General features: G+C 37.0%; 1 protein-coding gene across 2 annotated transcripts in view; it reads left to right on the forward strand.

Moving 5' to 3' along the window:
- Window positions 1–11,341, forward strand: part of TES (testin LIM domain protein) — a 29,381-nt gene extending 18,040 nt beyond the window's left edge. For both annotated transcript variants that reach the window (XM_064656032.1, XM_064656033.1), the window contains exons 3-7: window positions 2,858–3,110; window positions 4,267–4,602; window positions 7,854–8,069; window positions 8,578–8,736; window positions 9,983–11,341. In XM_064656032.1, coding sequence (XP_064512102.1) covers window positions 2,858–3,110; window positions 4,267–4,602; window positions 7,854–8,069; window positions 8,578–8,736; window positions 9,983–10,174 — 1,156 coding nt within the window. In that variant the 3' untranslated portion in view covers window positions 10,175–11,341. The remainder of the gene's footprint in view (window positions 1–2,857; window positions 3,111–4,266; window positions 4,603–7,853; window positions 8,070–8,577; window positions 8,737–9,982) is intronic.
- Window positions 11,342–11,575: the final 234 nt, after the last annotated feature.

An 11,575-nucleotide genomic window follows, 5' to 3' on the forward strand; every position in this document is an offset into this window, starting at 1 on the left:
TAATTTCAGTAGGTGCAGGGGCAGGAAAGATTAGTATCTCGTTATTTTCAGTGCAAGTACAAAGCACAGTAGTTCTATGCCAGTTTTCACAGTGGGTCCCAGGAAGGATCTGAGGACAAATTGTATGCTTTCACTTCTTTGCAACCACCTATTTATGAGGAAAACAAAAAAATAAAATCTCTCACGGATACTGAAATTAGTGAAACATATTAAGCCTTTAAGGTAGGACAGAGAATGATAAGAGCAGTTATTGAGTCTAGGCATTCACATAGTTGAAAATAAAAACAGGATCTCTAAGCTGTTCTGCATTCTGAAAGAATGTCATGACACTGCATATCTTTTCCTAATAGCATAATGTGAGCAAAAATAAGGTGCCCTTGTGGCTCTTCCAGCACATGTGAACGTCTTGGGAAGAATTCCACCACAGCTTATGAGGAGTGGTCTGGTCTCTGCAGGCTGTCAGTGCTGCCTCTCTGTAGTTGGATGCTTTACAGATGGGGAGAGCTGCACGGCCTGTCACATTGCAGTTGTGACTGCACAGGCAATAAAACAATACAAACTGTTCTTATTGAGGTTTGTCCTACAAGCAGAGCAGTTCTGGACAGCGAGATTATACTTTACTTGCATGAGTCTGTGCAGGTTACTTGGGAATATCGGTTTGCTCACCAGTGTTATTAGATCACATTCTGTCAAGCGGTAAGAGTAAAACCGGGGCTTACTATTGCTTAAAGATTTAAGTTGAAAAAGTAAACAAAATATCTGGTAGGATGTTGTTCAGATGGACTAAATTCTTCAAGTCCAGTTGCATGTATGTGGTGAGGCACAAAGCTGCATTATGATCATGATATAATAATCACTAAATTTTTGAAAAACAAGGTCTGATTCTGTCACCTCGTATTAGATTTCAAAGAAGATATGATGAAGAGTTGGTAATAAGGTATAATCACATGCATGCCTTAAAAGATGAGCAAAGTGAGTATGAATTTCTTTATTAGTTTATTAAACAATCTCTAGGTATTAGCTATGTAAAGGGCTCATGTTGACTGATGCTGAAGATCTTGCAAAACTTTGTTTCGATTGCTTGAAATGCTCAGTACAGCTCTTATGCTTAATGGGCGATGCTGGTTCATGTTTGAACATTTTGGTAAGCTGGAAGGTTGCAAAGGTACTTAGTGTTTAGTAGCTATTCAGATAAGTATCAGCTTTGACATCGTGCATCTTTCCTGTTGTGGAAATGAGTTGGAAGCTGTTGGACAGCCAATTCTTGATCTCTTTAGATATTTCTGTTGTAAAGTGAAGTCCCTTCTGCTTAACAACCTTATTTTGCATGTTATTAGAGTGGAGTGGTTCATTTTTATTGCAGTTAGCTATTATTTTTATTTGTAGTTGGCGTTATAACTTATTACCATAATTTGTGGTTGCTGTATAGCCACATGACCAGGGCAGCATCCACCACACACTGAACTGATAGTACCCCACATCATAAACTGGTGTACATATGGAGGGCATATATTTGAGGCTGGCTGTGCATCACTTCACATGACCAGTTAAACTCAGGTCCTCCTTCTTCCTTCCTTACTTATCCCCTCAGAGGCCTGCTGGGGTCAGTGGCATGTTCTTGTCTTGTACCTGTGACATACCTTATCTTAAGGCACCTAACTTGTTTTCAAGACTGTAGAAAGCAAGATGCAGAATAAGGTTAGAGTTCAATGGGTTTTGGCATGCAGGGTTGAGAAGCAATTTATAGGTAGTAGTTTATGCTGTTTGAAGGATAACTAATGGGGTAAAGGATAGATAATGGGGTAAAATATTGCTCATTCTTCTTCAAACTCCAGAGATCCAGAAGGTTGATCTGTTTTCTTAGTCTATAATAAGAACCTTTAGTTAACATCCAGCTTCACTAGTTTCTGTATACAGTGACTGACTACTTTGAACTGAAGTTCTGGGGAAGCCATGAATAAATAATAAACTAGCTTGTCTAATCCAAGGTTCTGCTCATTATATGTGAATTGTTTAATTATGCTTAAGGTAATAAATTGCTTTCTCATATCCATTAGCCAAAGCAGTTGAAGTGTCTTGTATATAAAAGAATACCATTTATATCTAAGTAAGTAGATATGCTTCTACCTTTTAAGGCTGTTATCCGTGAAAATTCTCTCTACAGCGTGTGCCAGAGTACTTCTGACTTGGTTCAGAGCTGTTCGAAAGGCTTTGTCCATATAAGCCTTACACTTTTCTTTCATCTTCTCTTTAAATGGTATGCTTTGAACAGAACTTGGTGCAGTTACTCTGCATATATGAATGTATGCACTTTTTTTCCTTTCTAAGAAATACTTGTTTCCACATGATGGCAACTCTGTGATAACCCAATATCATGCATACAGTGAAATGCATATGAACAAAATAGTATGGTGTATGTAACTCTGAGTGTATAAAGAGCAACTGAAAAACTAAAAGCCCAAATAAGTGATTGCTGAGGGAGTCATGTAGATGCATCAAGGCAACTTAAAATAAATCTGGTAGGTGGCTGATAATGGACATGTATGTGTGTGACCAGTGTTGAGATGTAACTGAAGGAATGATATGGCATCATATTCAAAATGCATTAGTGTAGTTGACTGGTATCTATCTGATAACAATATTTGTAAACAATGTAAATAATACAACAGGAGAAATAAAGAGGTGTTTAACATGTTATGGAATAACTTGTAAAAAGCTTCCTAATTTTTTAGGAAACGATATTTCCTAATCAAAACACTGGAAACAAGAGGTTAGGTGATGTTACTACACACACAGCTGGTGTGAGATGTCATTTTGATTGAGATGGTAATTTTGTTGCTGTTTCCATGAATTTCAGAAAAATATGCCGTAACTGCAAATGTGGCCAGGAAGAGCATGATATCCTCTCAAGCAATGAGGAAGATCGGAAAGTGGGGAAACTCTTTGAAGATACAAAATACACGACCCTTATTGCAAAGCTGAAGAACGATGGCAATCCCGTGTATAAACGCAATGTAATGATACTGACCAATCCAGTGCCAGCCAAGAAGAACATATCCATCAATACTGTGACTTATGAGTGGGCTCCTCCTGTTCAGAATCAGACACTTGTAAGTCCAGCTTGCTTTTTTTCATGTTCAAGGCAGGAGTTGATGGGAAATAAAGTAGTAGAGCTTACTGGAAGGATAACTTTACCACTTGTAGCCTTCTCTTCCTCTTCAAAATTGAAAATATGGTGCCTTTTTAATGAGTCTTGCCTCTGTCATCTTGCTTCATGGATGCTTGTATGTGGAAGTTCTTAAAATCTGGGGAGATGAGATGGTTTTTAATAGCAGATAACTCTTAACTATAAGTCCCTGGAGTCCTGATTTCTCTAACCTGCCTTTTTTTGAATAAACTTGAAAAATTTTCATGGAGTGTGGGCTTAAAGGAAAAAACAAACCAAAACAAAAAACAAACAAATGGAAAAAAAAAAAAAAAAAAAAAGAAAAAAACAACACCAAAACCAATCCCCATCAATTTATGTCATTGTTTAAAGTTAAGGGGAACACAGTCTTGCTTATAGCTTTTACTGTATATGGTAAGAATAAGGTCAGTGTTGACATCTAAAAGAGCAGCTCTCTGCCAGTATATTTTCAGCTGAAGTAGATGAGATGGTAGATAGCCTTCTGAGGATTTTGCTTCACTTTTCAAACTCTGATTGTTAATTTATTGTACTGCAGGATTGTGTGATCCATGCCAGAATCACGTTATCTCTGACCTACCCCTTTTCAGTGAATTAATCAAACCTTGTGCATCTAAATTAATGTTCAATTACTACTTTGATTTTTTTTTTTTTTAGACTTGTCATTGCTTTATTAAAACTAGAGGGTTGGAGGGGTTTTACCTTTATTTAGCAAGAGTTATTTTTTCAATGGTCTATATCCCCCAGGCAGACTCTTTCAGATTCTATTTTTCTAAGACTATGTTGATGATCAGTAGTTATAGATAGAGACAAGGTGCTGTGTAAGTGTTACTTACTCTGAGAACTAATAACTCTTTTCTGTATGTTATAAAAGGTTTAAAAGCAAGCCTTTGTCTTACTCTGGGAAGAAGTGAATTAATGCATCTGTGTTACAGTGTTTCTGGAGTTTAATGTTTATGGAAAGAACTTTGTTTTTGACAAATTCAACTGTCGCTAACAACAGTAAAGATTATTTTAGTTGTGTGTTTGCTTAAGAGAATGGGTCAGTAGTTGAAGTGCTATCTGATTCCTTCTTTATTCAGGCTAGACAGTACATGCAGATGCTACCAAAGGAGAAGCAGCCTGTTGCTGGCTCGGAAGGCGCGCAGTACAGGAAGAAGCAGTTGGCTAAGCAGCTGCCTGCTCACGATCAAGATCCTTCAAAATGCCACGAGCTCTCCCCCAATGAAGTTAAGCAGATGGAACAATTTGTGAAGAAGTACAAAAATGAGGCACTTGGCGTAGGAGATGTCAAGCTCCCTGGTGATGTGGAAGCGAGAGCTGCTGACGAGAATAACCTGAAGGATGGTGACAGAGGCACCTCATCTGCTGTAGGAGCAATGGAGGACAAGTCCTCAGATCAGAAAGCATCTCAGTATGTAAGTATAAGAAGGGAAAGATAAAGCAAGAAGGTATATTATCACCAGAGTGCTCTATTTGGTCATTTTAACCAATTAAATTGTTTGTTAACTTGGAATAGTGAAAATCTGGGGAGGGAAAGAAAGAAGGGGAACTGGAAAATGCTGTGAGTGTCTGCAGAGAGCCCTGGTTTCTGACAGTATTTAATGTGTTGCAGCAAATAACTTCCTAGGTGTCATTTTCATCCTTGATGCAAAAACGTTAGCTTGGAGATAGTATAGCAGTGTGGCTTTTACAGAATAATAATCAAAAAAACTGGTGTAGTCTTAACAGACTAATTCCTACATTATTCTCCTGTTAAAGAGTTTAGTTTAATTTTAGAAGCCTGTTTTCTCTTCTTTCTTGGAAGAGCACCAAAATTACCCACTTGACAAACTGTGTTTAAAATTAAATGAAACTAAGAAATAATAAAGTAATGCCTCTCCATCCCATATCTAACAAGTCAAGCCATATAATGGCTGTTTTCACTAGCCCTCTTTTCATATTCAGATCCATTTTCTTATCTATTCTTTGGCATCTGATTTCTGCCTGGTAATAGTTCAGCAAAAATCAGTTACCCAGTTTTCACTGATATTTTGAAAACTACAGCCTTAATCAAGTATTTCTGTCGTAACTTGCTGATTTCTGCTGTGCATGTCACAACTACCAATTACAAATACAAAATAGGGGTAATGTTACTGAAGTAACATTAAATTAGTTTAATGGAGGTAGACATTGATTTAAGAGTGTCAAAAGCTACTGTAACTTGATTTCTAGAAATGTTGCTATTATACGTATGAATCCCCAAAGTTATTTGTCTGCAGGTTACTTACAGAAAATGAATATACAAGTTCTAGGTAAAGAAGAAAGTTTGCTTGTTAACATGGGTTATAGAATATGGCTTTTGATGTTATTGGGGAGTGTGGTATGATTTTTTTTGGTGTGGTTTTTTTTGTTGTTGTTTGTTTTTCAACTGACACAGTATATGACTTGTGGTGTGAAATACAAAAAATACTTAAGTTTTAGCTTTGAACATGTACACTTACCCTAATCAGTCTTGTTCTGTGCCACTTGGCTACCTGTAACTATTTTCTAAATTTTTTTTTTTCCATTATCTTGTCCTGGGAAATCTAAGATACTAAAAAGTTATTTTATCATGGCTTTATTAGGCTACTGTCATTTTGGTTTAAATCAGACTTTCCTACTGGCTTACTTTAGTTTCACCACAGCAATTCTTCACTTACCTCCTCAAGGGAGACCTACAGAAATACACACATTGCAGTGTACCCTGTAGGCCAACTGCCTTGGACTACATTAAGTTAATGGCAGGAGGCACTCCGTCCTCTTGAGTAATCATATCAAAAAGTGCTTTGTTTTTACGTTACACCTATTTATCACTTCCAGACTTTCCTTACTCCAGCACCTGAGTATTCTTCCTTCAATTTAAGCCAGGCATGTCTTATCACTGTGGGCAATGATAAAGAATAAGGCTCAGAAGTGTTAAATAGTGTAAGTGAATATTTGAGTTGCTTATCTGTTGTCAGGTACTGAGTTTATGCTGAGCTAAATAATCAGAATTCAGATAGGTTGGTTTTAAGTATTTGGGGGAGGGGTCTGATTTCTGCAGTGATACTTCTGTATACTTTATCTTTACTTCTTTTTAACAATTCAAAATAATACACAGAAGAGCTCTTAAATCCTTAACAGAAGAAATGCCATCTTTGTCTATACTTTTTTCGATTGGTTCTACATCTTTGGTCATCAAATTTTTTTCTGTGTTGTCTTTCAGACTGAGTCTGAAAGCACGTGTTCCTGTAGCTGTGGAAAATTTATTTTCGCTACAGGAATAGATTGCAGTTCTTTGAAACCTAATAAAAAGAAAAAAATAACAGTAAACCACTAACAACCAGGTCTCCACTATTAATGTAAATATACCTAGAGTAGTTGTCTCTGTATTTAAAAAAAAAATAAATCTTTCACCATGCCTGAAAGCTGAATAAAAGGAAAGTAGATATTCAGCATATTTTCATGTTGTAAAGAAGCAAATTTTTATGTACCTTTTAACCACCTAGGCTGGAGATGTTGTAAATGGTAGGTTAATGAATCATGTTGCCTTCCTCTGGGTCTATGCAGCTACTTAACCTTCCAATTGACTTCTCTTGGAGTATGAGGTCTAAAGTAGAAAGAAAAGTTGCAGAGCTTTATATACATATATTTACACTTTCCCTTTCATTAGTTTCCCTACATATTCTGTTCCAAGTTGTTCTTCCTCCCCTTTTGGTGTCTTTCTGTGTATATTTTGAAACTGCCTCAGATCTGATCAATATGCCTTACAGCCAAGGCACTTCGTATGTATTTTATTTTTTTATGCACACACAAAGCCTTTTGTGGCTGGGCTTGTCATGTTGTGGGTCATAGAGGAAAACCTTCCCAGGATGTTCAGCCCAGTCCACAGACCAATTGGAGTGCAGGAAATGCCAAACTGGTGATTAAACTGTAGATAAAAAAAAATTGGGGTTCAGTAACATAAATTACCTGCCTTTTTTGACTTAATGACAAAACCCTCTCTGTAACCAGGTATAGAGCAGAAGACTGACTACAAACTCTTTGGCACTATTTGTAGTGTAGATGTGTTCATGTGCTTTGTAGTCCCTTTTCCACAGTCACTCTCCCTGTCCTAAGATCATTAATCACAGTCTGTTGGACAACAGCCATGACTGACTAGCATCCCTAGAACACAGCTTTGTTTGAAATATTCACAGTTTTTTTTCTTCACCAGTGATGCAGGTAGGGCTTGATCTACTCATGATGTATAAGTACAGCAATTTTCCTGTCATGTGTGCTAGTCATGGTCTAGTTGGTTAACTTTGATGGAGGCTCATTATTCTCTCCTTCTTCTTGAGAATGTAAGACTAATAGAGCATAACATAAATTTTAATTGCCTGTTGGTTTTTTTTAAACACCGGACTGTAATTGCAGAATATGAATATGGCAAAATACAATATCCTTTTAAGCAGCACTAATGCTATGCCAGTAGAATGTGCATCATCTTGAATTGCTTAGTTAAACCTCAAATATGGCATCCTGTACCACTGCTGTCTGATCGTGGGAGTAAAGTAATACTTTAATTTCAGTCTGGGAAGGTGGAGTTTATTAAATATATTGATAATATGTAATTTCTATAAATGTACATCTCAAAGACGTAATTAACTTTGTAATAACCTCTTTCCAGTCCTGCTATCACTGCAAACTGAACATGAAAGAAGGTGACCCAGCTGTCTATGCAGAACGTGCTGGATATGACAAATTGTGGCACCCAGCTTGTTTTGTCTGTTGCACCTGCAGTGAACTTCTAGTAGACATGATCTATTTCTGGAAGAATGGTAACCTGTACTGTGGAAGACATTACTGTGATAGTGAGAAACCCCGCTGTGCTGGATGTGATGAGGTAGGAAATATTCTAGTCTTTTCTTGTAGGGCACAAGTTTGTTCCCCTGGGAAGTGATTAATGTTTTTAGTAAAACATTTCAGTGCAGGGATAGGATATCCCTTCACTAGCCTTAGCTGATAGTAGTTGCAAACAACCAAAACTGATACGAATACTGCACATTTAGGAAGATCCATAGTTTGCTTTGGATTTGGTGGGGATTTTGCACGGTCTGCAGGGACATAGGATGTGGAAATGTGAGGGGAAATGCTTCCAACAAGTCCTATTGTGCAGTTCTTTGCTCATGAGGGGCACTAGAGGGCGAACCGACTCTGGGCAGCACACAGGAAACACTCCTCCTGGGCCTGCTGGCAGCTGCGGGCTCTTAATGAACCGCATGGAGGCTTTTGGGAAACAAACAATGCTGGAACCACCGGGAATTCCTTGAAAATTACAAAACATCCTGAAGCTAGATGTAGTAAAAGAGATCCTGTTCAAATGAATGTATCTGTTTATATCTTCCTCATAGCTAATATTCAGCAATGAATATACTCAGGCGGAAGGTCAAAACTGGCATCTGAAACACTTCTGCTGTTTTGATTGTGATTGTGTTTTGGCTGGGGAAATCTATGTAGTGGTGAATGACAAGCCAGTCTGCAAATCCTGCTACGTGAAGAACCACGCTGAGGTAAGGTCCTTACTGACATCTTAGTGCTGAGAAGGAAGGGAACATATGTCTATGGAGCTTGAAATTCTTACTTTTTCCCAGTGTGGGAATATCTGAAGAGTATAAATTGAATGTATGTTTAGGCTTGAGTCAGTGATCTTTCTCAAAACCCTTTGTTTAAAAAAAAACCCAACCAACCAAAAAAACCAAACAAACAAAAAAACCACAACTTAAAATCAGGCAAGTATTTTGTCAGCTTATAAACTTAAATAAAAGCCACTGCCAAGGGAAGAAGGTTGATAGAAAAATACCTTGATCTTAGCCAGTGGTGAAGGAGGACTTGATAACAGAAGGGGCAAGGTAGGTAAAGATAAGTGATGCTGCTAAATGTTTAGTTCTTGTCAACTGTGGTTTATTGAGACTGGTGGGAGTCAACTTCAGCTGATCTGGTAAAAGCCTGTAGTGGCAACTGCAGTCTAGGTACTTTGTTTCTTTGTATTTCTGACAACATGAGATATAAAGGAGAGTGAATGACAGGATAAAGCCAGAATTTTGGAACAAAATGGTGGTTCTTGATTCATGGTTATGATGGAAACTAATCTGAGATGAGGGTCCATTCGTATCATATCAGTTAACTAGGTGCTAGTTGAGAGTTCGACCTAATGTGCATTAGAGTGTTTATATAGTGAATGGAGAGAAGAACTGTTATCTCTAGCTGGCAGTTAATAATCACCTGAGGTAGGTATGAGGAATTGTCTTTTGGAGAGGCTTCTTTTTTTTTCTTCTTAAAACATTAACTTCCTTGATCTGAGTGATAATTTATGACCAAACAGATTTTAAGATGAATAACATCCAAGACTTTCTAATAGCATTTAATTATTGGGCATTGCTGTACAGCTGTCAATGCATATGAAGATTTGTAACTAATCTCTTCAGATGTATAGGTTAATATATAAAGATCTATGCTGTTTGACATAACAGGTTTTTATGAATATTTGGATATTGGGAAATCCTAACCATCCCAACTATCTAAGTTTAGTCCCAACAGCAAATAATTTCTTATGTCCATTTTATTATTTTGTGTCCTCAACTGAATTCTAATCAGAATGCTGCTTTAAAAATAAGGAAAAAACCAAAAGCTGGTTTAAAGCTTTAAAAGGCTTCTTTCAACACCTCTTTTCCAAAAACATTTAAGAATTCTAGCCTTTATTGGACTTGAAGAGAGCATGTGTATGCTTCATTTAAGTGTTGTTTTATTTCTAAGCAGATCTGCCAAGGCTGTCATAATGCTATAGATCCAGAAGTTCAGCGTGTGACATACAACAACTTCAACTGGCATGCTACTCAGGAATGCTTCCTGTGTTCCTGTTGCAGCAAGTGTCTAATTGACCAGAAGTTCATACCTGTGGAAGGGATGGTTTTTTGCTCAGTGGAATGTAAGAAAAAGATGATGTCATAACACATGCACAGAACCAACCAAGCATTGCTGTGTTCCAAAGGCTCTTGAATTTCTACTGTAAAATATATAGTATCAGGGCATTTGAAGTTATTGAAAGTATTAAATAGCAATTCCCAAAGATTTTTTTTTTTTTTTTTTTATTACTAAAACTTCCTATGTAATCTTCATTTCTCAGCTATAATAATACTTTCTCTTTTGGAATACCGTTCCTGAGTTTTATTTCAAATTACTTCACATCCCAGAAATGTAAGAAAAAATGCGTTAGGAACTACATACACTTTAAAGGAGCTCTTCACTGTGAAGGATCTTTTTGCTGCATCTTGTCTAATGAAACAAATTTTGAAAATGCTCCAGTTTATCCTGGTTTGTATGATAAATGTAACTCTTACACCTCTGGTTTCACTAATTTATCATTTTTATAGTTTCCCTGCTTTCATCAAGCACTTTAGACAAAATGATCAGTTTTACTGGCACATACAGCTTTGTTCACCTGACCTCAAGTATGCAGGGAGAATGACACTTGAAAAAAAGTTTACCTGTAATCATTTGCTTGTTTTTGACACATGGGTTCTTGAGGGGTAGTGACTACTCTTGCATCTAGTTTTGAAAGCAACTCCACCAGCAGAAAACTCTGTTGGCTCATGTTTCTCTCTTACAACTGTTCGTGCTTGGAAAAGTTTTAATTTTATGAATACTGAAGTTAGGTTATGGGAGGGGGAGAGTGTTGGTGTTAGAAAATAAGAGCAGGTCTTGCCTAGATTTAAAAAAAAAATCCACCAGAAGTAGTGTGTCACTCTTAGCCTTTCTGAACTGGCTTCTGTTTTATTTCATGAATGTTCTTTTCCTAAATTGTGCCTTCTATCAGAGGGATGTGGCACACAATACTGTATGCATTTCCAAGAATGTATTTCTGCAAAAGGATCCTGCTTAACCTTTTGATTTTTAAGTTCTTAACCAAAGCACAAAGAAGCCTTTCCCAAAAGACTTCAGTATTTGAGTGAAAAAATTCCCAGCTGTGTATTACCTTTGCTTACTAGATAAACCAAATGTGGGCTATTTCTTTTTCTTAAGAATTACAGATCTACAGTGAAGCGTTTTAGTTATCTTTGTGCCAAACACTGAATGGGGAGTCTTTGGCCTAAAAACATAATAAAATAGCTAATTTTTTTTTAAAAAAGCCGTGCAAGTCTTATGTTCAGCTCTTTTATGTTTTACGGTGACTATATTGTAACATTTACAAATAAAATTAGTGTTGTTCACTTAAGTTGTCTCCTAATTCTGTTCTTATTGAATCCCCTTCAGGGGAGGCAAAGAGGAGGGGAAATGTTTCCATACTTTTCTTTGATTTGAATGTTATTTTCAAATAACTTAAGGCCTGTGTTACTGTACAGTGCTTACTGT

This window comes from Pseudopipra pipra, chromosome 5 (genome assembly GCF_036250125.1).
Source record: "Pseudopipra pipra isolate bDixPip1 chromosome 5, bDixPip1.hap1, whole genome shotgun sequence".
NCBI classification, from domain to species: domain Eukaryota; kingdom Metazoa; phylum Chordata; class Aves; order Passeriformes; family Pipridae; genus Pseudopipra; species Pseudopipra pipra.